This window comes from Carica papaya, chromosome 1 (assembly GCF_054855325.1).
Source record: "Carica papaya isolate Zhongbai chromosome 1, ASM5485532v1, whole genome shotgun sequence".
Taxonomy (NCBI): Eukaryota; Viridiplantae; Streptophyta; class Magnoliopsida; order Brassicales; family Caricaceae; genus Carica; species Carica papaya.
Genome location: NC_142309.1, coordinates 20,092,666 through 20,120,527, shown reverse-complemented (window position 1 = coordinate 20,120,527; position 27,862 = coordinate 20,092,666). Strand labels below are relative to the sequence as shown.

The window sequence follows — 27,862 nt, the reverse complement described above, 5'->3', positions numbered from 1 at the left end:
ATAAAAAGTTAAAAAACCAAATCCAACTCCCCACCCAGTCGGTAGGGATTTTGCGCACGAGGCCCAACGGAGATTCTTATGATCCGTGTACTTAATTTCATTCCAACCATCAGACAGGCCCACACAACCAAGCCCAACTGTCAATAACTAGGGCCGAGGTTCCACTTTACACGTGTCATAAATCCAATCATCGATGACCACCGACACGAGTGCATTAAGATACGATGTACCGCGATGCACGTAATCACAACCAAACCAACCGCCGTACATCCCAGCAGAACCAGACCAACCGCCACGACAGGATTAAAATTAACTGAAGACAAAAAGGAAGATTCGGTTTCTTTCTTCCAAGGATTTTTTTTTGAAAAATAATAATTTTTTACTTTCAAGGAATTTTAACAGTGACAAGGATAGCAATCGATTGGATAGCACCGTCCACGTTTGTAGTGTGGGGTGCCAGCTCGACACGTGGCGCGTCCTTCGCGCTACCCACAAAAAATCGTACATTCCACATGGCATTCTCCTTTTCGTATTCCTCCAACGATACAGCGAACAACGAAATTGCGTGTAATCGATTTTCGATTCTTCCGTTTCAGTCTATCTGTGTTATGTTTTAGGGTTTCTTTCTGTTATTTTTGTTGTTCTCGAAGATTTTGGCTTCAAATCAGATTCTGATTTATTCCTGTGCAGTCGAAGCGAAGCTTCAATTGGCGTGTAAGTTTTAAACCCCATTTTTCGTGTGGGGTTTCACTGTTCTCAAGTTTCCCTGCTGTGGAGTCGCATTCGTGGCTTAACAGGTACTCTCTCTTTCATCTTCCTTTTTTGTTCTTCTCTTTGAGAACTTTATTTGTAATTTTTGTTTCTCTTAATGTTTTTCCTGCTTTAATTTGATTTGTTTCTTCCGGGGCGTCATTTTCTTTTTTATTATAATCGTTTTGTTTTACTTCCCAAGTTCTTGTGGTTTTTTTTTTTCTTTTTAAATTCGCAATTGTCGATTAAGCTTTGTTATGTGAAATGCTTAACTGGAAGAGAAGGCGAAGTATAAATTCGTTTTAATCGAGTTGGTGAGGTTTTATACCCTGTATATTATTTTTTTGTAATTTTCAAAATTCCTTTTGAGTCTTGTGAAACTGGTTCCTCGCTGGTGATGGGATACAACCAAGAGCATAGAAATGTAATATTCATACGGGAGTTTAAGAAATGATTAGGATTTTTTTTTTTTACTGGGTTTTAAGCGTTCAGGGAGGACAGTAATTATCACTAATTTTCTAGTCATTGTGCTGGAGAAAGCAGTAGTGATTCTCTTTTTCCTCCTTAAAATTGATGCAAATAAGTCCAAGCAACTGATTAGACCCTTTGATGTTTTTAATTGCTTGGTTTCAATGTGAACTTGGTCTGTGAAAGTTGTCCTGCCTAATTTCTTTATATTGTTTAATACATTTGTATGTGACAATTGTGTTCAAATTCAGTAATTTACCTTTGTCAGCTTGGTAATTTTCACAGGCTCTGAACCTGCATCAATTAAAGCCAGCGTATCCCTGCAGCTTCTTTCATACATTCAGCAAATAAAAGTGATCATAATGTGTTTCTGCTCCAGTATTCTTCATTAACAAAATTGATAAATGTTGAAGATAAAGTGGAGTTAGATGGACATTTCCGCTCTCTTGACTTCTGCTGGAATCAATATAGCTGTATGTGTGGTGCTTTTATCATTCTATTCGATATTGAGGAAACAACCAAGCAATGTTAGTGTTTATTTTGGACGGAGACTCGTTTCTGGACGAGCAAAACGTAATGATCCTTACTGGTTGGAAAGATTTGTGCCCTCTCCCAGGTGGATACTGAAGGCCTGGGGAACAACTGAAGAAGAATTATTGGCTATTACTGGATTAGATGCTGTGGTTTTCCTCAGAATGGTCGTTTTCAGGTTACTGGGCCCCAAAAGTTTAGAATATAAAATTTCTAAATTCTATGCCTTTAATCTATTGAACTCTCATTCATCAATCTAAAGTAAATTTTTTTGAAAGCTTGGTCTCCTTTGTTTTAATAAATGTCTGATTTTGGTTATATTACATTGCAATAGCATATATTTGTTGCTGGAAATCATGGTTATCTGCATTTTGTCTTAGGCTTGATCAGATTGTTTATTTTTGTTTTTTTGAAATAAAAGTAAGATAGTATTATTAACAATGTGCCAAAGGGGTACACCCATATACAAGTAATTACAAATCGATCAAAAGATTAAAAACAGCTCCAAAATCCTCGAGCTCTCTAATGTCATGACTCAAAATCATAGAACCAAAAGAGTGGATCTATTTATCTCTAATATAGAAAGTAGAAAGTAGGATTAACTGTAACAATCTGTTCTTTTTACACACCCCATCCCAAGCCCACTCCTCCTCCTTCACACTCCCTGCCACAACCCAGTTCAACCCTAATAAACTGTAAACCATAGACCAAAGACCATAGGCAGCAGGACATCACAACAAGATATGATTACAAGTCTCCTCCTCTTTTTTGCACAAGAAACATCTATTAATCGGAATATTCCCCCTCCTAAGCATATCAACAGTCAAGATACAGTCCTTAGCAGTCTCCCACGCAAAAAAAGCCACTCTGGGCGGGGCATTCAATTTCCAGATTTGCTTATGCGGAAAACTGCCAACATCCCCAGCTCGCTGGCCAATTAAGTGCTTGTAATAAGAAGACACTGAAAAAATCCCATCTTTGCTCAGCTTCCAGATTCTTTCATCCTTCCCGTTCCCCAGGCTGAAACATTTTTGTGAGAATCATTCCCAGGTTTGTTTTCTAATCTGTGTAATTAGAGATTGGCAACTGATATAAAAACTTATCATGCATAGAATGACAAATATTTTCTTTTCTAAAGAACTGATTGGAACTTCAAGGATAATTGGACCTCTGTGTGTGTGCATCACTACTTTCTTATACTCCTACTGTTGTTGGTTTAGAGATATCACACTGTGGATTCATTTTTTTCCTCTCAAAATTTAAACAGTTGTATCCAATAGTGACAGAATAGGAAGAACTAAAGTGGACATAGATTTTTTAATTTAATTGTATTTTGGTGCCTATAAATAAGGTAGCCTAGTTTAGTTGTTTAGTAGACTATTTATAATTATTATATTGATTTATCGATTCGATTATTAAAATCTGAGATCTCCCTTTGTCTCTTTTGTTCAACATACCTACCTAATACTCTTCTAATCTCCCTCTAAAGTCTTCACTTTTATCCCCTATTTCCCTCTATCTATCTTGTCTTCTATTATCTTCCCTCATATTTTCCTTTTTTCCTCTACTTTATAAGGTAAGTGTGGTTCCCTACGATAACTTGTCTTACATCAAATAGTTTTTGAAGTGCCTCAAGGTTTCATGCATTTTGGCTATAACCTCCTTTCAGCATGTTTTTATCCAGAATTAAGTTATACTTTGGGATTTTACTCACTACAGGTGTGTTTCTCTTATGTCTTTCTACAGCATCAGAGTATTTTCGATTGCTGCAATCATTTGCATTTTTCTTGTGCTGCCAGTTAACTATTATGGGCAAGAGAGAGCACACAAGGAAATCCATTTAGAGTCATTGGAGGCCTTTACAATTGGAAACGTCAAAGAATGTTCAAGATGGTATAAGCTTATAAGCTGATGCTTTTCAAAAGAATATGTGCATGGAAATTTCCTTTTCAGAGTGTGTGTGGCTGGGTTTCTGATGAGTTCATTATTAGAAGAAGATCGTCCTGCCATTCCTTATTTAAACTTTTGTTTGGTTGCTTGCTAATGAACACACAATTATCCCTATAAAAATGTTATAGACTTTTGTTGTATCAGATTACCAGCAACAGATTCTATGGAGTATTGTTCCCAATTGATTTTTTCTTTTCCAATCATTATCAGGCTTTGGGCCCATTGTCTTGCCTTGTATGTGATATCCTGCTCAGCTTGTATCCTGCTATACTTTGTAAGGATTTAGCATAACTTTTATTTGCTTATGCAAGATTCAACTTTGCTGATGATTTTCAATTTACTATTTTCTTACTTCTTGTTTATGTATTTTTTTTCTCCTAGGAATATAAAAGTATTGTTCAATTGAGGCTAGCACGTTTAACTGGATGCCCTCCAAATCTAAGTCATTTTGCAGTTCTTGTCCGTTCTATTCCATGGTCTCCAGAACAATCTTATAGTGAATCAGTGAGAAGTTTCTTCACAAAGTATTATGCATCAAGCTACTTATCGCACCAAATGGTGTATCGTTCTGGTACCATTCAGAAACTGCTGGTATGCATCTATCTACCTATGCAAGTGAGGAGTTTCATCACTTTAATTTCCTGTCTTTAACTGATAATTTATTAAGGCTTTTTCTCCTCTCTAAGTTGAGGCTCATATGTAGCCTTATTGTTTTAATTTGTTTACTCCTCCCTGGATATCCATATATTAATTATAGAGTTTTCTGCTTGAAGATGTAGGAACAAACTTAAGTTTGCTTCATTTCTTCAGATTAAATTTTCTGCAACCATTTCTTCGGAACTTTTCTCCATAGAACTTAATGTAGAAATTTAGAGAAAAATATTTACTTTATTTTCACTATATTTTTGGTGTTACAAATAACTCATATATATATGAATTTCTAAGTACAAATAAGAAATTTATCTTATAATAGGGATTTTAAATAATTACAAGAAATTAATAGTGAGAGTTATATAGAAAAAAAATATCACAATTATTTAGGTAATAAAATATTCGTGTCAATACTCCCCCTCAAGTTGGTGCGAAAATATCACACATGCCTAACTTGCATATCATGTTGAATTGGAGTTTGGGCAATACTAATGACTGTTTTATTGTCACAAAACAATGATAAACTCTCTTCTTTAAACAATTTTAATTCATTCATTAGCTTTTACAACTATAATAATTCACATACCCCTTGAGTTATTGCTCTATATTCTGCTTTAGTATTGGAACGGGCAACTACATTTTGTTTCTTACTTTTCTATGTGACTAAGTTGCCACCAACGACTGTACAGTAATCGGTAGTTGACCTTCTATCATATGGAGATCTAGCGCGATCGGCATCTATAAATGCTTCTATCTTAAGGTGACCATTTCTGGAGAATAGTAAATCTTTTCCTGATGCAGATTTCAGATATTGTAATATTCAAAAAACGGCATGTAAATGAGTCTCACGAGAATTATGCATGTACTGACTCACTAGACTAACTGTATAAGTTATATATGGTCTGGTACGTGAAAGATAAATGAGTATTCCAATCAATTTTTGATATCTTCCCATGTCAACTAATGCACCACTGCTATCTTGTAGTTTATGATTACTTTCAATAGGAGATTCTCTTGTCTTGCAATCCATCATTCTACTCTCTTCTAATAAGTGTAGGATATACTTTTTTTGAGAAATGAATATTTTTTTATTAGATCTGACAAATCTTAGTTCCTAAAAGTACTGCAATTTTTCTATATCCTTAATTTCAAATTCTCGAGAAAGAAATTCCTTTAGTTGAATCATCTCTTTTGTATCATCTGCAGTTATTACGATATCATTTACATAAACAATGAGAAGAGTGATCCTACCCTCACAATGCTTGATGAACGGAATATGATCATTATTGTTTTGCTGATATCCAAAAGAGATCATATCTCTTTTGAACCTTTCAAACCATGCTCTTGGAGACTGTTTTAATAAATAGAAGGTCTTCTTTAATTTGTAGATATTCTTTTGTGTTATTTCATCTTCGAATCTATGTGAAATCTTCATGGCTACCTCTTCGTTTAAGTTTCCATAGAGGAAGATATTTTTTACATCAAACTGGTGTAAATCCCAATCAAGATTAGCAGCATAGAATAGTAATATTTTAATTGTGTTCATTTTTTCGATAGATGCAAAAGTTTCTTGATAGTTAACTCTATAAGTCTGAGTATACCCTTTAGTCACTAATCTAGTTTTGTATATTTCAATTGACTCATATGATTTGTGTTTTATAATGAACACCCACTTATAACTAACCATCTTTTTTCCTTGTGGGGTTAAAACAAGCTTCTATGTTTCATGTTTTACCAATGCTTTCATTTCTTCAATCATTGTTTCCTTTCGTTTGAGATTTTTTAGAACTTTTCTCCAATCTTGTGAAATAGACACAGAGAAAATAAAGGAAACAAAAGCTCTATAGGAGGGAGATAGAGAGTCATAGGAGACAAAGTTAGGTATAGGATGTTTAGTACAAGTTCTGATTCATTTTCTAAGAGTAATGGGTTTATAAGATAATTTACAAGATAAAGATGACTCATCAGTATTTTTAGGAACTGAGATTCTTGAATTGGGATAGAGTGCATGATGGTTTTTTCTGTCTTATCTCTCATTGAATACCTCTTCAAGTTCGATTTCAGTCGTTCAACATTTTCTTCTTGAATAAGATCTTCTGACATAGAATTCTCTCCCTGAATATTGCTGCCAAGAGTGACCAAACTGGGCATCACCTTTTCCATTTCACTACCCCCCTGAAGAGGTGTTAGGGTGGAGCTGATGGTTAAGATTCTCTAAAAGTAACATCTATAATCACAAAGTATTTTCTAAATGGTGGATGATAACACTTGTACCCTTTTTAAGTAGGAGAATATCCAAAAAATATATATTTGAGAGTTTTAGGTTCCAACTTACTCACATTTCTAGCATGAACATAGCAAATACATTCAAACACTTTGGGGGGAACAGTATACGAATTTGTACTTTGCAAAACTTCCAGAGAACTTCTAAAATCAAGAACCCGTAAAGACATTTTATTAATAAAATGGACAACTGAGAGAACTGCATCTCTCCAATAACTTTTAGGTAGATTCATGGTGAACATTAGTGATCGAGTTATCTATAATATATGTCTTTTTTTTCTTTCAGCAACCTCATTTTGTTCACTGGTGTAAACACAACTTGTCTGATGAATTATCCTATTAGAATTCAAGTAGGCACGAAATCCATCATCCATATATTATGTACTGTTGTCTGTTCGTAGAATTTTAATTTGAGCATCAAAGTATGTAAATACTATTTTATGAAATAACTAAAAGTATAGGAACACATCACTTTGGTTACATACCATTTTATGAAATAACTGAAAGTATAAGAACACATCACTTTTGGCTTTCAACAGATAAATTCATGTTAATGTAGTACAACAGTCAATGAAAGTAACAAACCATTTATATTCAGATAAAAATGTATTATGAGTAAGTCTCCAAACATCAGAATGAATAGTCATAAAAGAAGTAGGATTTCTATGCTTACTCATATGATACGAACTTTTTTTATGTTTAGCTAGCTCACATGCATTACAAAATAAGGAATTTATAGAAGTTCTTTTAAATAATGTGGGATATAATTTTTTTAGAATAAAGAAAGAAGGATGTCCTAACTATCGATGCAACTGTAGGATTTCCCTCTTGACATTTGTATCTTTGAAGGCAACTTGATTCCCAATGACGTTTTGATTTCTATTCAAGACACATAAGTCATCCTGCAGTTTACCTGTGCCAATCGTCTTTCTTGTTTGAAGATTTTGAAGGACACAATTTTAACACCTCTAGATATTTCATAACACACACAATATACTCGAACTCCCTACTTACAATTTCATCCAAGACCAACTGTTCCCCGTGCATTACAATCATCAAATCTATCTAAAGAAATCTTCACAACTCGTTTTCAACTCAACCATATCAAGGTAGCAAATGAAAAGAATCAGGGAAAGTTTTTATTCACTACAGAGATATAAAATGAATGAATATCCAGTATAATCCAACATGCATCTGACTACTTGTCAATTCGCTTCCCCTAGGTATGGTCCCACTGACTGGGGTTTTGGTTCCGTCTCCTATCCTACTGCATCTGCAAATGATAAATAGTGAGCATATTGTAACCCAGTAAAATAAATTCAAAACGCAAATAAGATATGAAAATACATTTTGAACATCTAGCCTAGTGTTAAATCTAACTCCACCCTTACATTCCTCTCACCACACATTCTAACCGTATTCCGCCATTCCTAGTTCCACTCTAGTTCTAGCCCCAACACCACCCATACACATATAATCCCACTGCCTACACCGCCTTCAACCACTCAATGCTCCCACAATCCTGGTCGGCCACCCACGCCCACTCATCGGCTTCAGTCTAGCCACGTACGCGTCCCGACTTTTCAGCCATAAACACACACCATCATCGGCCTCAGTCTAGCCACGTACGCGTCCCGACTTTTCAGCCATACATACACACCATCATCGGCCTTGGCTAGCCACTCACGCACATTTAATTTCCACCACTCCACCGTCGGCTCTACTCAGCGGCCCACCGACCTTTGCTTGGCCACACACGCACACTTAAATTACCACCACTCTGTCGTCGGCTATACTCAGCCACACACCGGCCTTTGCTCGGCCACACACGCACACCGACCTTTCCTGGCCACGAACATCGGCAGTATACTGCCACACGCACACACCGGCCTTCCTGTGACCACACACACACACACTGATCTTTTCTGGCCACGAACATCGAGAGTATATTGTCACACACGTACACACTGGCCTTCCTGTGGCCACACACACACACCGACCTTTCCTGGCCACGAACATCGACAGTATACTGTTGCACGCACACACTGGCCTTCTTGTGGCCACACACACACACCGATCTTTCCTGGCCACCAACATCGGCAGTATACTGCCACACACACACACCGGCCTTCGTGTGGCCACATACACACATCCATCGACAGTATACACAAATTACAATATTCAAGCAGAACATCACCGCAAAATACACAATACACATGCACCCCCATCGGCCTCAGTTCGTCCACACATGCAATTGGCTATTAGCACCAATATCGGCGCTGCAACTTCCCTCTCTGCCGTCTCCAATATCGGCGCACCAGTATTCACCTCCATCGGTATCAATATTGACACCTCAATGTAGCCGACCAGCAAAATCGCTCCAATTTTGCTATACCACTCAACCTAACTCCATTTCGGTCAACTCCTTTCCTTCTCCCTCACTTCCACTCAGTTCGCTCATCATTCCTCATCTCTCTACTTCCTCACAACTCAAAATCCTCCATCAAACAACCTGAACAAAACTTCAAATCATATTACCATAACAACATTTGAGCATTCAAATTTATTTACCTCTAGCCTCCATCTCTTCCTAGCTCAGTAAAGTCCTCTGCTCTAGTACGCCTCTTCAACCTCTGTTACTGATCTCTCCTTCCCTTCTTTATTCTCCTTCCTTCACTGTCGACCGGCTCTCTCTTTCCCCCCTTTTTCTTGTTCTATTTTCTTTTCCTTTTTTTTTCCTCAGCCCACCCCTATTTATATATCTCCCTTCCCACCAAATCTTAGCCCTTCATCCTACCAGTCCAATCCTCACCGTCCACCTAGTTGACTCCTAAACCTACTAAGACCTTACAACCCCCCCTCCCCCCCCTCCTTTTTTGCTGTGTTATAGGTGAGAAGAGTGGGGCTAGCCTGTAGGTTTGGATCCTTTGGATTGGAACGAAGAAAACATTGGGCTAGCTGGGTGTTACACAATGATAAAAAAAAACTCAATTTTATAGTTAAAATCTCTAGTAAGAGAACTAATGAATAAGATACTGTCAGAAATACTAAACACATAAAGAACTGAAGTCAGTGGAATGGTTGAAGTACAATTAATAGAATTTGTTCTAGATACAAGAGTGTATGATCCACCGACGACACAGATGTTTTCCCATTGAGTATATGAAAAATAGGTCAGAAAATCTTTAGAAGAGCCTGTCATGTGTCTGTTAGTTATAGAGTGTATAATTCAAGTATCAAAATTGGAAATAGTGGAGAGAAAAGCAGTACTTGAGTTTACCATGTTTGACGCACCGATAGAAAGAGAACAATACCCAGCTGTTGATTTCAACGAGATAGAAAAAATTCAAAGGATGCCAAAAAATACTCCAACACTAATGGAGACCAAAAAACACTGCGAGACCGGAGGAGATCATGGAAGACAAGTCTGTCCGACGAAATAGGAGAACCAGAACCGGATTCGAGAGAGACAAGTTTGGAGCTGGAGAGAGGCAGACGCACGTTGCGGGAGGCCAAGTTGCGATCGGATTCTGGCAAAAAAACGAGCCTGTTGGTGCTCGGCCAGACGTGGTCACATGACGGAAGAGAATAGCAACCGTGCGTGTAAGACAAAGCCGCGAAATAGGACCCGTGCGCGAATGAAGAAACCGTGTGGAGAGCCATATGTGAACCAAGGTAGATGGGTTGGGGAGATGTGCGAATGGAGAAACTGTGCCAACTGAGTTTGCGATGCGCGAACTAAGGTTGTGCGGGTTGAATCGAGTGTGACTCAGAGGGATATGAATCGAATATGCGATGCACGGTCGGGCGCGAAACAGAGACAGATGGCTTGCGCGAATCAGAGAGATAGCCGAAGAAGAAGCAGTGGCTGAGTGAACAGCCGGGCGCGACTGGAGCAAAGGGATTGGGTATGGCGAAGACGCTCACCGGAGAAGGGCAGCAGGTTGGTGATGAGACTAAGACTCCATTTGGTGAGTGTTAAGAATATTTTAGAGTTTGAAAGAAACCCTAAAAATTAAAACCCTAAAATACCCTTATCTTACTCTGATACCATATAGAAATTTAGAGAAAAATATTTACTTTATTTTCACTATATTTTTGTTATTACAAATAATTCATATATATATATATAAGAATTCTTAAATACAAATAAGAAAATTTTTATTATAATAAGAATTTTAAAAAGTTACAAGAAATTAATAATGAGAGTTATATAAGAAAAAATATCACAATTATTTAAATAACAAAATATTCATGTCAACACTTAAACATGAAGAGATTTCATTAAGCTCTGTTACTATAATGCATTAAATATTTTAGTTGCTATCTCCAATTGTTTCTCATTTGTAGCCTACACATTTCTATGCTTATTACATGCTTTTCTTGAAGAATAATGCAGAGAAGATGTGCAAGTTGCTTAAGGGTGTCTCTACCGAACCGAAGTGTAGTACAGGGTTATTTCCATGTACTCTTTGTGGTGGACCTGTAAATTCTTTTCATATCCTTCCATCTGCTAATTTAGATAATATAAGGGGGAATCTCAACCTTGGTGAATTGGAGTTAGCTGCAATAGACAAGGTAAAAGACTTTGTGCACAAAGTATATCAAAGAATTAGAGTATCTGTGTTATTATTGGTGCCATCTATATTGATTATTGTTAAGTTGGAACCAAGACCTGAGGATCTTGTTTGGTTTGTATGAGAATTTGACTTACTATAAGAATAAGTTATTTACTTAGTAACAATACTGTATATGCTTCTTAATGTTTTCCGTTCATGCTTTAGCACGTACTTAACAATTATATAATTCTTTGGCCATTTCTTCATTTCTGTTGGTGCTTTGTAAACATATTGTTCATTCTTTTTTCTTGTTGTTTGTTACAACATTTAATATTTTGAAGACTTTTCTAAACCAATTATAGGATTGTCTATCCTCACTGTGCTAGATATTAGGAGCTGGCTTATCCAAATAGCACATGAAAAGTTAGTTTTGTTTAAACCTCAGTAAGTTTTACATTGATGGTTGTGGATTTCTTGGTGATATAGCTTAATGCCACTTAATGGAACATGGTGAACCCCTTCACTCTCAATCTGGAAAAAAGACCATTTCTTTTTTACTTTTTTATTGTTCATATTCTTCGTTTGAACATCTCGGTGTTCAGGAACGTATGTCCTTCCAAAATTTTATTGGTGGACATTGTTAACAGGAAGATTTTGGTCCTTCATGCAGGAGTGCCCTGCTGCTTTTGTTTTCTTCAAGACTCGTTTTGATGCTGTTGTTGTTGCAGAGGTTCTTCAATCATCAAATCCTATGTTATGGGTGACAGAGTTAGCTCCGGAACCACATGATATATACTGGTCAAATCTCTGTATACCATATAGACAACTTTGGATCCGTAAATTAGCAACACTTCTTGGTGCAATTGTCTTCATGTTTGTGTTCCTTATTCCTGTGACTTTTATACAAGGGTTGACTCAACTGGAACAACTAGCGCATGCATTTCCATTTCTCAGAGGAATTCTGAAAAAGTGAGTTCTGGTGTGAATAATTGCATAGTTTCTGTTTTATTCACATATCTGCACATGGCTCATGTGTGGCACCATTTTTGGCAGACCGCAAGTTGAAGTTTAGAACTGCAAAAGAGTTTAAAAGGTTAAAATTGTTTAGATGCATGGAAATGAAAAAAGTTTATGCAGATAATGACATTCACGTTAATATTTCAATTTATATTTGTTGCAACGAATTTTAACTTCCACAGATTCACAAATAAAGATTGAATCAGGAAGTGTTATTTCATTCTCCTATATTTTAAGTTGTATCATTTTAGGTGTTAATTGATGACAGCTGTAAGGCAGTGTAGTTTTTCAGACTGGAAAAGAAATAGAATGTTGTGAGGTGATTGCAACAACAATAAGATCTGCAACAACAAATTAGATTGTGGAATAGACCAAAACTTCTTTCTATTCTCTAGTATATGCTGCTGATTCAATTTTATGCATTGAATTAATATCATTTCTATGGCCGATCCTTGAGTCAAGATATTTGGTCCTGCTTCTCGCTATAATTGTCTCGGTTCCAGAGTTGGGATCTAGTCAAGGGGTCTGAAACAGGGAAGTCTTGAGGCTAGTTGGCAGGTTGCTTCCTTGATTCTGGTCTTGTTGGTCTATGTTGAGGCTTGTTAAGGAGAGCCTCTGGAAAAATAAAATATGGTGTTTGGATTATTTGCCAATGAGCTTTCTTGATGCTAATAAACATAATTATAGGGAGGATATGGCAAGTAGCTCTCTATTAGACTAGATATAAATATAAATGTGAACAATAAATCTGACCCCTAATCCAAAGCCTAACATGATTCCACAAAAACCTTTATGTAGGACAAATTAACCTTAGTTTTCTTGCTTAAGATTTGAGGTAAAAAAAACTTAAATATTACAGTTAGGGTTTCTCAAACATTACATTTAAGAAGTTTTAAACATTACATTTAAAGATTTTAATTGTATCACACAACAAAAAAGTTGAAAAACTCTTGAAATATTTTATTAAATAATTGAAATCTGTTCCAAAAGATAAAATTACAACAATATTTATAATATTTCATAAGTAACCTTTTCTAAATAAAATTAAAATGAGAAACGCGAATACTAATAAATAATATTACTAATACAAATAAGAAAATAAAACAATACTAATCTGAATAAATTCTCAAAGTTACTAAAATTATAATAATAAATCTGTGTAAATGGTATAATTGCTTTGTACTTAATAGAATTATGATTTCTAAACTATTTAGGTAATCTAGAAGTAATCCATTCTACGTCAAATCTACATTCTCAATTAATTAAACCAGTAGAGTCTAAAGTAGGGGCATCCTTCCTCCCCTAGCTACGGGTTCCTTGCACATGATAAGACCAGTAAATCAAAAATCCAAAGTATATGCACTCTAATTGTTTGTAACATTTCTTTCTCCTTTGGAATGGTGTTTGTCCACGAGCACCAAGTTGGATGATGGGCCAAGATCTCATCCCCAGCTTCCCAGGATGCTTCTATTGGAGAGAGACCCTCCCAATGGATTAGCATTTTGCAGCAACCTATTCTCACACTCTGCACCAATACAACTTGTGGGTTGGGAAGTACCTCCCTCCCCTTTGATAACTAGAGGATGAGCCGGCTGAACTGTTTCATTTCCATGGAACTTCTTAAGACATCTAAAAACTGGATGATGGATGGAGTCCTTTGGTAATTCTAGGTGATATGCACCGATCCCACCTTTTCAAGTAAGTCAATAGGTCCATGAAATTTGGGAGCCAGCTTCTAGTAAAGTTGCATGCCAAGCATATTTGTTGGTAAGGGCGGATGTGAAATAGTGAATTTTCATCCACTTGGAATTGTATTTCGCAGCAACAAGCATCATAAGCAGCTTTCACGGTTAGCTGGGCTTGTAGGAGCTGTTCTTGGAGACCGTTAAGATTTTAGTTTGGGTGCAAACTTCCATGTCAATGTCAGGAATAAGTGGAAAATGGAGGATAGAGTAGTTGTTATTAAAACTTGTGTTGCTTTCCATTCTGTTATTGTTGGTTTCCATTTGGTAATTTTAGTACTAGGAATATGCCCTCGGTTATTTAGGATACAGATGACAGCTGTCTCTATACTGATCATAGATGTTAAGAAGGGCCGGGTACAGGCGCCAGCTCCACATATATGCATGGTTATACACCTTTATGGATATAGAAAGAGAATGATCTAAGCAGATATTCATCATCTCATTCTCCTCTTCCTCTCTATTCTTCCTACTCCCTCAATCCTCTTCTATTTCATCTCTCTTTTCTCTGTAACCCTACTGTCATTCTTCCTCCTGCTCAGACACCTTCATAACTAACATCCTAGTGGTCCGACTCATGGGTTATTTCCCTAACAGTCTAGTGCTTGGTTTCTTGCCAGCCCAAGGCAGTAAGACAAAAGCTCCTTTGAGGGCTCTCCATAAACTATCTCAAGTAGGGTAGGCTCCGAAAAAGAGAGATAGCTGGTGTTGTAGCAATATCCGGCTCATGAATCCAACCATTAACTTGGCTTCTTGGTTGAAAAAATTGTAAATTCATTTCAGTGTGCAATTTACGACCTCTGTCTGCCCAGCAGATTTAAGGTTGGGAAGCAGAGCTGAATGCCAGACAGGTTCCAGGGAGGTCAAAAAGTTCTTTCCAGAAGGCACTGGTAAAGATCATGTCCTGGTAAAGTGATGATGGACTCAAGTAACCATTATTACTTGAAGATGCAATCAAAGAGCAAAGGGGCTAGTTAGAGAAGTGGTTGGAAGTGTGCATACTTAGAGAAGTGGTTCATGACTTCCAAGATTACTATTTTGTTATGGAAAAGGAGAAGACCTTCAACAGAGCTAGATGTTGGCGATATTTGTTTTACAATGGGTAATGGCTGGAGGAGGTTTGCTGGTTGCTTCAACTCTGCAGTGCTGACAGGCTGAAGAGGATTTCTCTTGCTTATTTTGCTTTTGGCCGTTGCAACAAAATTGATAGCAATGTGTCTTAGTGTCTTTTGGTATTCTTCACAGCCTTGGTTATGGAGGACCAAGAGGACCAACAATATTTGTGTGAAGTGGCATGAAGATTTTCTCGCAGATGAGTAGGCCATTCTAGAAAGTCCATAGACCTGCCTCACTAGTTTGTACTTGATCCACCAATTTTTGCAAAAGCGGTGATATAGAAATTTCCTTAGATGGCATGAAATATGTCCAGTTGATACATGTAAATTGCTTCTAGGTTGTCTCCTTATTATACCGTTGGGATAGTATGGAATGGTGGCCACAACTTTTTCTTCCCTGCTTGATACTCCCCAGCAAAATCAAACCTCCTTAGTTTGCTCAGTCAGCACTTTTTGGAGAAGTCACCTCTATGTTCCTTAAAAAGTTTCAGACTGTATTAGTCCTTACCATTCAAAACTGCCCCACAGGTATGGTCAATAATGTCAAACGAATTGAGCGATCCCCATGAGCTCTTATTCAAATGCAGGTAACTGATGGTAGCGAGCAGCCAAAGTTTGCTTAAGATACATGCAAGTCTCCTTGTTGTAGCTCCAATCTAATGCCATAATCAGAGGGGTTATATTCAACAATAAAGTTTTGGGAGAGTGCTTGAGTAGTCATGCCAATCTTGAATTTGGCCTAGGTTTTTGAGGTCCAACTGAAAGAATTCATGTGGACCTTTGACATCAAGGTTCGCACTGTAATTCCATAATCTCTCACAATCTTTTTTGTAGTAGCAAGATAATCCCAAAAACCTCAAAGGCTTTTGATGGTTGGCTTAGGGCATTGTGGCATGATGAGGTTTTGGAGTTACTTTCTACAATGCTCATGTCCCTAATAGAAATCACATGACCTAAGTATGAGACCTGGGATTGTGCAAAAAGGGATCTAAACTTTTTTATAGACAAGCTATTGTTTTTGCATAAGGGAGATAACTGATATGAGGGGCCCATATGTTCAACCCATGTTTTTCGCATATTAGAATGTCATAAAAAATCACCAATACAAACATGCAGATAGCTTGAAAGGTTGAGGCCTGAGAGCGCATTGGTTGGATTAAATGACATGATTAGGAATTTATAGTGACACGATGTGTTCGAAACAATTTTCTTAACATCGATATACCTTAGTCTGATGATACCTTGAGTGTAGATCTAGCATCTTAAGGAATTAGGTGCTATCATTTCTTCATGGAGTTCATAAATCAACTGTGTAGGAAACTTATTATTGATTATTTTTTGGTTGAGGGCATGGCAATCCACATAGAAAGGCCACGTGCCATTTGCCTTTTAGACAGTAAAACTTAGGAGGAGAATGGGGATTGATCGGGTCCAATGGTTTCGTGTTGCATTATCTCCTCTAGATGTTTCTCAATTTCATCTCTCTTGTAAATGTGGATAACTCTAAGGTTTTGCAAAAACAAGGTGGGTGTTTTTGTCACCAAGATGATTCTATGATCATAGGATTGTTGAGGTGGTAAGCCAACCACTGCAGCAAAGATGGGCTCAGAGTTGGTTAACGCCCTCCTCTAGATCTAGCTGGTTCTTCTGCTCAGTGGAAACAGTAGTTAGTTTTGCACTTTTCCTTGATCTAGAATTGGATCAAGTTAAGATGTAATGTTTTTAGCATTAGAATGTCTACATAATTATGTAAATTTTTTTATGTTTTTGTATTATATGGCCTCTTTAGGACACATATAAGCTGTTTAGGAATATACCTAGATTTATGATTTACTTTTGTTATACTTTTTGGTTCTTTTTCTTCAGGATAAGGTGGCATCTTTCAGTGGTAGAATGTAGTATCTTAGTTTCTATTGGTCCTTTAGGTGCTAGGTTTGGGTGATCCAAAGAAGATGGCAACCATAAGTTGCAAATTTGTGCCTTTCTTACAAGTCTAAAGATGGTGGCCAGAAGAGGTGGTAAACTCAAGTTGTCAACTTGTGCCCTCTCTTGATCTAGGATGGTGGCCAAAATAGGTGGCAATCACAACTCGTCAACATATCCCACCTTTCATCAACAAAAGATAGAAATATCAAGTCGCCAACTTGTCTAGTTGCCGAGATTGCTATTGGCTCTTTTCAGAACTCCTTTTTGCCTATATAAACACATTGGATGTAATAAAAACGATACTAGTAATTGGAATAGGATTGAAGCATTTATTTCTCTAGAATCTGGTTTTCTCCCTTTCTTCAACCATTTTTAATCTTTCTTCCTCTTCTCCCTCTCTCTTCTTGCCTAACCTTCTTTTTCTCTTTTCTCCTCTTAATGTCTTTTCATTCTACCTTAAACTTTACTTAGAAAATGCCACCAGTTGCTTATTTTCAGACGACTATAAAATTGTGAAAGTATGTCTTACATTATTCCTGCTCGCATATTGATGAATCCCTTTTTGGTGTATGATGTCTTCTTTCTGATGGATGGCTGTATTTGTGGCTACAAAATCCCATAAAATTAGCCCCACTGTGCAAGGCAATTTACTCCCAACACCACTCTTAAGCCACTGAGAGGTTAACCGAAGAAATCTACAAGAAAATGATTATTATCCAAAATAACCCAGATACTCTAGCAGACACTTGGGTTTCGTACTTGCTTGTCAGTGGCCAACATGGCTCATAGAGTATCATGCAGTTCCATGAGAAGGGATAGCTGGTTAACCACAGTCTTGCAAATGAAAATAGTGATTGCTCCACGAGTATCTTAAGATATGGGGTGGTTGTGCAACAACTTGGGGATTGATTTTCATAGTCTAGATAGCAATAGCTCCTGAGATGGCGTGTACTGAAATCTCAGGTTCATCCTCTCCGATGCTCTCAGTTGTTGACTTCCTTTAACTTGGGTTCCCTGCACACTCCAGCAAGAAAATTCTTTTACACATGTATATAAAACAAAGGCTTCGTCACAGTTAGAGCAAAGCCCTTTATTCTGTCTGTACTCCATCTGTTCTCGATTGGGTTTCTTTTTAAAGGTTGGTTTTTCTGGCACTAGCAGTAGTGCGCCTTGTGGCTTGATCTCTTGCCCCGTCTTCTCCTTACTTCTTTCACCGGAGACAAGCAAGGCTCATTCCTTATCACATTTGGTGGCTGCTACAATTCCACCTTGACTGCTATACAATCTTGCAACCAACTAAGAAATATTTTTATACCTTAGTTTGGTGTGAGCATAGATTTACGGGTTGACAATGGTTTGAAGCGCCTTTGATATTCGGCCACCGTCTGAGATGGTGCGACTCATAGTTGTGCAATTTTATCACTTCCCCAGCTTGTTGTTATGGATTGAGATTCCGAACTTACGTTGTAGTAGGACTTATAAACTTGCCCACGTCAAGTCTAGCTGGTCATTTTCCAATATTAGGAACCACAACTGTGCATTGTCTTGAATGTGTATTTTTACACTAAACCAACTTTTGTCTTCCTCACTGCTCTGTTGATGCTGGGAAAAAGTGTTTGCAACTGCTCAACCAACCTAGTGAATCCATTTCCCCGTTGAAATGAAAGTCGAGTTTGACAGACTAAGCTTGAACTCGTCCCATGATCAGCAGCTTGTCTTCATCGTGTTTGTAGCTTCTTCTTTGGCAGCAGATAGCACGTTGCTAAGAGCTTTTAATTTCAGAAGTTAGTCCTCCGTGGTCCTCTTTGTAATGTTTGTAGAAGAGTTCACATTGTTGTTGGAAGGCTTGAACGCGTCCCATGATCAGCGGTTTTGATGCTGGTTTTTCACAGTTTTGGAGTTGGGATCTTGTCAAAGGGACCTGACATGGAGGTGTCTCAAAGCAAGCTAGCGCTTTCTTTCTTGATTTTCTGGCCTTGTTGCCCTATGTTGAGGCTCAATAAAGAGAACCTCTTTATCTTTAGAGGTAAAATCCAGTATTTAGGTTATGATTGCTGATGAGCTTGATTAATGCTGGTAAACATATTTATAGGAAAAGTAGGAAATTAGATCCCTTTGAGACTACCCAGAGTTGCAGATCCTGAACACTTTAAATCTAACTACTATAGTAGGCATAAATATAAATGCAAATAAACAAGTCTCCTTCTAACTACTATAATGGCATAAATATAAATGCAAATAGAAAAGTCTCCTAATCCAAAGTCTAAACTGGTTTCTGTAGAAACTTTTGTTCTTAGTTAATCAAATCATTGGTCCGAAGCAGGATCATCCTTCCTTCCCTTGCCATGGGTCCTTGCACCTAACCGGTAAACTGATCTTTCATCATAGATGTTTACTCTGTTCGTCATGTGTTTACAGAGAAAAGGAAATCTTGCCTTTTCTAATGTTTGCACAGAGAAATTTTTTCCTAGAGTTGATTGAGAATCAACAATTTTCAACTGGTTTTCTATTTTGAATTCTTATTAAATTCATTTCTCCTTGTGTAAAAGAGCAGACTTCAAAAATTTTTGACATAGTAAAAAAAGGAGCATAATCATTGAGTTGTTTGATAATTTATGAAGTCTAGGTGTGGAAGGTCCTTATTAATTTTCCTTTAAATTCTATGCAGGAAGTACATGAGCCAGCTGATAACAGGTTATCTACCAAGTGTAATTTTGATGTTATTTCTGTATGCCGTTCCACCAACAATGATGTTATTCTCAGTACTAGAAGGGCCAATTTCACGTGGTGGAAGGAAAAAGAGTGCATGTGTAAAAGTTCTATACTTCACAATCTGGAATGTCTTCTTTGTTAATATTCTATCAGGATCTGTAATCAGGCAATTGAGTGTCTTCTCAAGTGTGAAAGACCTACCAACTCAACTTGCCAAAGCAGTACCAACTCAGGTAATTTCTCCGTTATTCCTATCTAGGTATTTGACAGAAGCCAAAGCTAATTGCTGCTTTTATTTTGTGGGTTACAGATTGTATTTTTCTAAGAGATAAAAAAGATATTTTTCCCAATTGTTTTATATCACTCAAATTAATTTCTTTGATATGTGATTGACAATTTCCAAAAGATGACCAAGTGTCTTATTAAGTGAACATTGTGATGAGAGGAGGACTAGCGTAGATCTATTTGGCAGGGCCTTCCACATGGCCGGTCCTGGGTGTGGATGAGAATGCTATCAGATTTACTTGTACCAACAGGGACAGTGAACGTTAGCTGGCTTGTCTGATTTCTTTTTTACTTATTGGTTTTTCAGTTCTCAAGGCCCCTAAAACTGTTCTGTAATTATTAAGCTAACTGATAGATTCTGAATATTGTTTTGGTTTTGTATATTTGCAGGCTAGCTTCTTCATGACTTATGTTTTTACCTCAGGTTGGGCAGGTTTAGCATGTGAAATGGTGCAACCTTTTGCTCTTATCTGCAATGTGCTGAAAAGGTTCATATTCAAAATAGATGAGGATTCACCTGACAGCACTTTCTCTTTTCCCTATCATACTGAAATCCCACGGATCCTTCTTTTTGGAATTCTTGGCTTCACCAATTCAATCATGGCACCCTTAATATTGCCCTTCTTGCTCATTTACTTCTTCCTGGCTTACCTTGTATATCGAAATCAGGTACTTAGCTGTAGCCTTCTTTTACTCTCTAATAGTACATTTTTTCTATGATGTTATATTGGATGCACCAGTAAACCATGTTAATAGACTCCTTTTAGCATTTTATTCATCAAGTATAGTTCATTCATGCTGCATGGATGGTAGAATATAATGCTATTTTTCATTTTAACAGCTCCTGTAATTTTGAGTCAATGCCTTAAAAATAAATTAGGAATGATTTAATTCTGAAACATCTATATCCTTCTATTGATATTTTATTGAGGAAACAAAAGCTAAAGCATTGTTCCAATAGATGGAGGTTCTGCTAGAGTACTACTGTAGATAATTTTACCATATATCTTCAAATTTGAGTAACTCAAGCCATCTTAGAAAAGATTGAAATTTAGGAATTTGATTATGCATATATACCTCAAAGCCTTAAGCAGTGGAAGCCTTGAGAGACTTATTGAAAAGAGTTTGTGGAAGATGATTCAAGAATGTTTGTTGAATAACAAAGCTGATACATCTCCCCACATAGAGATCATTCAGATGAGGCTTCATGGCCTCTCTATCCAGTTTCCACAAGGGCTGGTGATGTGGAATTCGGGATCAACAACGCAATCTAAAATCTCACATATACATCAGTAACCAGAAAGTCAGAACTTCAAGTAAACTCTCCTTACTTGACCCGCACTTAACAAGGGAGTGAAAACCAATGTGATAGGGAAAAAAAACAAAGAAGTAGAATTGAAAAGAAGCCACAAGACTTATCTCGATAAGTGATTCCAATTCCTAACACAACAAATCGGTCGAAAACCCATCACTCACTCTTGAAAGTTTAAAACAAAAATACCTGAATTTTATTGTTGTAAAATTTTTGAATCCTCCTACAACTTTGAAGTGAAAGCCTATTTATAGTGCAGAACATGTAAATAATAAGAAAAACAATCTCCTAAGTTAATGACAAAATTATATAGAAAAATAAATGTAGAATAGAATAAGAAAATTAACAAAATTAAGAATATTGCTTTCTAAAATAGAATAGATATGATTTTCCTTTTTAAATAGAAGAGGTCTTAATTAATAGGGCTGATTTAGGAAGAATAAAATTGGAAAATTATGGCTGGCCATTAAAAAAGCAAGATGACTGCCCATTTATGTCCTAAACACATGTGATTTGGCTCTTAAATAATTTTTCCTCTTTTGTTCAAGCAATTTGCGGTCTTAGGAGCATCTTCCCCTTTTGACCGATTCTCCTCACTTAAGGGAAATTCCTTTCCTTTTTCTTGCTTGTTTACCTCTTGTACTTGAAGTGAATTGTATATACCATTATATCCTTAAGTTAATGGCTTTGTTGTCTTCTTTTCTTGGATTTCTTTAGTGAGTTCAAGCTTATCTTCTTTATTGATCCATGCTTGGACAAAGAGGTGAAAGGGTTGTTGTAATCTTTTAGCTCTCCCTCTTGTAATGAGCCCACTTGGCATTGAAATATCTTTTTCATCATTTTTCTCTTGGCCGCCAACTTGTCCATTCTTTTGGGCTTGATTGCCACTCATCTTCTCTTGGTCGTCCCTTTCATGATTTATGTCTATGCTCACATCATCCCTCACTCTTAAAAAAAATTCATTCTCGAATCTGGACCTGTATAAAAAAGGGGAAGATTAATTTTGTAGGTATTGTCATTGACACGCTCTAGAACTTGAAAATGTTCGTCTTCTCAGGGGTCCAACTTAGATTTTTGTTTATTGAGAAATCTTTTCTTTCGCATATGAACCCCCATCTAATTGTCAGGTTGGAAAACTACTCGTTTCCTTTCTTTATTGGCGTGTCGTGCATAAGATTCATTTTTCTTCTGGATATGCTGCTTGATCTTTTTATGTATGGGTTTAAAAAATTTTGCTTTCCGCTGACCATCAATGTCCTAAATTTCATGTAAAGATAAAAGCATGAGGTCCAACGGAGTTAAAAGATTAAAATCATAAACAATCTCAAAAGGTGAAAACCCTGTAGAATTGTGAATGCTTCTATTATATGTAAAATTTTACCATAAACAAACAATCATTCCACGTCAAATTTCAGCCAACTACAGCCCTTAACAAGGATCCTAGGGTCTTATTAACAGCTTTAGTCTAATCATCAATCAAAGGGTAAAATGTAGTTGAGAATAATAGCTTAGTTTCTAATTTACCCCACATAACTCTCCAAAAGTGGCTAAGAAATTTACATCTCTATCACTCACGATATTCTTACAAATGTCATGAAGTCTCACAATATCCCTGAAAAGTAAATTTGCGATATTTGTTGCATCATCAGTTTTATGGCATGCAATGAAGCGTGTTATTTTATTAAATTTATTCACTACGACAAATATATTATTACTACTTCTCTGTCCTAGACAATCCTAATATAAAATTTATAGATATATCTATCCAGGATGCTATAGATACAAGCAAAGTTGTGTATAATTCATGAGGAAAAACCTTAGATTTGACCTGCTTACATGCAAAACACATATTACAAATGCACTTAACATTTTTTCTCATGGTAGGCCAATAAATTTTTTTATATAATATGTTTAAAGTTTTAGCTACCCCAAAATACCCCATCAATCCCCATCACGAGGCTCACGCTTAAGTAATTCCCTAAGTGAACAGTTGGACACACATATCTTACCATCCATAAGAAGAAAACTATCATGCTTATAAAATTTTTGGAATGCAAAATGCTCGCATGCATGATAAACAGTGAAAAAATTATTATCCTTGGTATACATCTTCTTAATATATTCAAATCTAACAATTTAGAGGTAAGTGTAGAAATCAAAGGATAGATGCAAGATAATGCATCAGCAACAGTATTATTCTTACTTTGTTTATACTTGATTACATAGGGGAAATACTCAATGAAATCGATCCACTTACCGTGACGACGGTTGAGTTTACCTTGAGCCCTTAAATGTTTCAGGGATTAATAGTTGGTATGTATCATGTACTCCTTCAACAATAAGTAATGCTACTATACCTCTAATGCTCTCATCAAGGTGTACAACTCCTTATCGTAGGTTGAGTAATTCAATGGTACGCCACTAAGCTTTTCATTGAAATAAGTCACGAAGTGGCATTCCTACATCAGAACTATTCCTATACCTATACCTGAAACATCACATTTAAGCTCAAAATTTTTGTTAAAGTCAAGTACAATTAAAATAGATGAATAACATAATTTATCTTTCAATAAAGTAAAAGCATGTTTTTGTTTTTCAGTCCATACAAACTTTACATTTTTCTTTACCAATTCATTTAATAGTACTGCAATGGAACTGAAATTTCTAACAAACCTGTGGTAGAAGCTCACCAAACCATAGAATTTCTTACCTCACTGGCTGATGTCGGGGTAAACCATTCTTTGATTGCTTTCATCTTATCCTCATCTACCTCAATGCCCTGTGCACTAACTATAAACTTTGAAAATGTCAATTTTTCACCGCAGAAAGTACACTTCTTAGTATTGGCATACAAATGTTATTTTTTGAAGACTTCAATTATCTTATAGTATCTTTGATTTTAAAAGCCATTTGGAAATCCTTTCTAGATTTTACCCTGAAGTCACTATCACAAATCATCTATTGCATTGGATATTTGAATGTATCATGTTTGTTTATATCCATGCCCACCAGAGAGGGAGACTTGATTCTAAAGCTTTAAAATGTATTTGTGAGTCATTCTTCTCTCAAAAGGATTACCAATGCTAGCATCCATCTATATTCAAATTTTATGTGTCACGGATGTTATTTTTGTTGAGAGAAAATCCTTTTTCAATTAACATTATCTTTATGGAGAATCTATGTTGGAAGATAAGTGTGCAGATCTTTCAAATTCGAATTTCCCCAATTACAACCTACACCAACTTTACCACCTGCACTATCAGTAGAAAACTCTCACATTCAACCTATTCAAAAAAACCTTACATGTACTATATTTACTCAGGTTTATTCGAGGAAGAATCTAGATCTTGAGCTGAGGCAGGGTTGGTATTAGAAACAAGTTCTGGATTTGAGATAAGTCTTGAATCTTACCCAACTTGATATTGAATTGACAATTGCAATCCGTAAAGGAACCAGGGAATACACCAAATAGTTATTGTATAAAATTTTATAGTTTGTGTCATTTAACAAGTGGTCACAATCCCATAAGAATTTTCTCATGAGTCTAATACCAAGTTTATTTCTAACATTGTATCTGATGTATTATTTTGTGAAAAATAGAAAAATGTCATAGTTGTTGATATGCATGCACTAAAAACCACTAAGATATAAGATATAGTGTATTTGTCCAAAGAAAAGAAGACTACAAGATGCAAGTGGGTGTTCACCATAAAATATATGACATAGAATAATTGAAAGGTACAAAGTAAGGTTAGTAGTCAAAGATTATACTTAAATTTATAGGATAGACCATCAAAAGGCATTCGCATCAGTTGCAAAAATGAATTATAGTGCTCGTTTTGTTATCTCTAACTGCCTACTTTATAGCAATTTAATATTAAAAATGTATTCTTGCATGGGAAGAGAAGAAAAGATCTGTAGAAATCTCACCAGGATTTGCCAACAAAATAGGTACAAAAAAAATGTATAAATTAAAAAAGACACTTTATGGGCTCAAGCAGTCATATAAAGAATGATTTGGTAGATTTACTGAAGTTATGTTGGCAATGGATGCAACTAGAGTTAGGAAAATCACACCCTGTTTATCAAATACTTAGAATTAGGAGTTACTGCTCTCCTAATATATATTGATGATATTATTGTGATAGAGGATGATGAACAAGAAAACTTTGGGCTCAAGCCCTTCCTGGTCAAGGAGTTTGAAAGCAAGGAATTAAGAGAGTTAAAGTATTTTCTGGGGATCGAAGTAGCTCATTCAAGATCAGAAATCTTTATCTTACAGCAAAAATATATAAATAATTTGTTGAAAAATACAAGTAAACTAACAATTAAACCAGCTAGTACACTTCTTGACCCTAATCGGACAAGTAGAAGGGTGCATAAATAGATAAAGGAATGTACCACGAGGTAATTGGGAATTACCTATTACACATAAGACCTGACATTGTCTATACAATGAGTGTGATAAGTCAGTTCATAAACAACCTTAAAGAGGTGTATGCACAGGCAGCCTATAGAGTATTACACTACCTAAAGGGAGCACCACAAAAATGCATAATGTTTGAAAGGAATGATAGATTGACCATTGAAACTTATGCATTCTATATAAGCAGACAGAAGATGTACTATAGATTACTGTACCTTTCTTGGGGATAATTTGGTCACTTGAAGGAGTAAAAAGTAGAATGTAGTTACAAGATTAAGTATAGAGTTAAGATTTCGCGTAATGACAAAAGGAGTATGTGAGTTATTATTAGTTGAAGAGATCCTTGCAAGATCTAAGAGTCAAATGGGATAGTCCAATGCGCCTTTACTGTGATAACATATCAACGATAAGTATTTCTCGTAATTCTATACAACATGGTAGAACAAAACATATTGAAGTTAATAGACGTTTTATTGAGTAGAAGTTAGACAGTAACTTGATATTTACTTCCTGTGTCCATCAAGTTATAATTTGCAGATATGTTGTAAATTGGTATTGATCTTTTGATGTATTTTTTCAGATTCTCAATGTATATGTGACAAAATACGAAAGCTGGGGACGATATTGGCCCGTTTTTCACAATACAACAATATTTTCATTGGTGTTGACACAAATTATAGCTTTGGGGGTATTTGGAATTAAAAAGTCACCAGTTGCTACAGCTTTCACCATCCCATTGATTCTTGGCACACTCCTTTTTAATGAGTATTGCAGGCAGAGGTTTTATCCAATTTTTAAGAAGAATGCTGCTCAGGTAGGCCACTGGATATGATTTTTTCCAAGAGCTTTGGCGTCCAGATGTGTTTCACCGTCCAATTTTTGTGAATTGGGTTTCTTTCAGGCTCTTATAGAGATGGATCGGGAAGATGACCAAACTGGGAGGCTAGAAGAGATATATAAACAGTTGAAATCCGTCTATTGCCAGTTCCCTTTACATTCTCGTATGTTGATTGAAGCTGAAAGCAATAATTGTCCAGATCAGGACATTCCGAATCTAGAGGCACCGGATCCAGGTTTGTTTCATCTGTTGCTTGGGAGATTGCATTTATCTGTGATGAGAGCAAGTAAATTGCTTGGTTGTCTGAGTCTGCTGTTCTGTTTTTCAGGTGAGGAGCACATCCAGAAAAGTGAGTTGTTGGCTTTTCAGTTCAGTCCAGAGAGGGATAAACCTAGCCCCAAGTAAACTTCAGCTTGTTCATTGTAAATGATTCATCTGTTGCGAGGGAAAAAGTTTGTTCATTTCACCACCATCATCATTGTCATGGTGTTTACTGGAACAAAGTGCACAGAAGAACAATTCTTGATGACTCGCACAGGTCGGTCCATAGCATACAACAGAAAGTTTGAGTCTTTGTACGACATAGGTTATATCTGTTTTGAATTGTTTATAATGATGCCCATATAACTTATTTGAATGCATATATGGGTGATGAAACAATCTGGAAAGCCTCTTTGATCTGTATAGTTTCTTTTTGAATTCTCCCCGTCAGATTGTCTGGCGGAGCATATTTGAGAAGCATGAGTATATACTTGGTTTCAAAGTATATGGTTAGGCCAGTGCCTTTCAGATTTAGATAGCCATGTCGACTTTATCTTCATGATGCAAAATTATTGCAGAGGGGATCACTTCAGTTATTGTGTTGTGGTTATTCAAAGCAGAGATTATACTATGAAATCGTATGGTGCTTTGCAGTCATTATGCCTCTGTTTTAGTTTCTTATTTTATTTTATATTTATTTAGAAATCTTGCAGTAATTACTTTTAACTATTTGATCATGAAGTAATTACTAAATAAAAATTACTGAATCAATATGAAATGTTAAACAATTATTGCAAGACATTATTAAAACATTAAATAACTTTCCTTGTTTCACACACTACTGAAAACACAAATCTTAAGTAATTCTTAATTTATATATTTAGTAATTGAAAATATTATTATTAGACAGATTATTAATGTTGCCTGCAGTTCCGAAAGCATGGAAAGAAATTTCCATGTTAGTGAGGGTCGTTATCATTACATAATTAATTAATTTAGATTGTACAATAATTAGGGTAGATTAATTAACTAATTA

The 27,862-nt window shown here is 36.3% G+C and overlaps 1 protein-coding gene across 5 annotated transcripts; it reads left to right on the top strand.

Annotated features, from left to right (window-relative positions):
• Positions 1 to 373: 373 nt before the first annotated feature.
• On the top strand, positions 374 to 27,483 carry RXW8 (GDSL-like lipase/acylhydrolase superfamily protein). 5 transcript variants are annotated; one of them, XM_088221346.1, is made up of 13 exons: positions 374 to 567; positions 691 to 797; positions 1,504 to 1,927; positions 3,496 to 3,642; positions 3,910 to 3,973; positions 4,081 to 4,290; positions 10,984 to 11,211; positions 11,863 to 12,161; positions 19,661 to 19,937; positions 20,380 to 20,658; positions 26,308 to 26,541; positions 26,629 to 26,800; positions 26,894 to 27,483. In XM_088221346.1, exons 3-13 carry the CDS (start codon positions 1,647 to 1,649, stop codon positions 26,968 to 26,970), a joined length of 2,268 nt encoding a protein of 755 aa, XP_088077472.1. In that variant the 5' UTR covers positions 374 to 567; positions 691 to 797; positions 1,504 to 1,646; the 3' UTR covers positions 26,971 to 27,483. The 5 variants fall into 5 exon arrangements, with proteins under 5 accessions (XP_088077472.1, XP_088077473.1, XP_088077475.1 ...); XM_088221347.1 differs by having other exon boundaries at positions 1,487 to 1,927; XM_088221348.1 differs by having other exon boundaries at positions 376 to 797; positions 11,023 to 11,211.
• The last annotated feature ends 379 nt before the right edge of the window (positions 27,484 to 27,862 follow it).

Bases quoted from the DNA above. Each gene is read 5' to 3' on its own strand.
- RXW8 (XM_088221346.1), top strand. From the start codon at position 1,647: ATGGACATTTCCGCTCTCTTGACTTCTGCTGGAATCAATATAGCTGTA. The intron at 19,938-20,379 runs GTAATTTCTCCG...GTATATTTGCAG, and splicing joins CCAAAGCAGTACCAACTCAG to GCTAGCTTCTTCATGACTTA. The intron at 26,801-26,893 runs GTTTGTTTCATC...TCTGTTTTTCAG, and splicing joins TCTAGAGGCACCGGATCCAG to GTGAGGAGCACATCCAGAAA.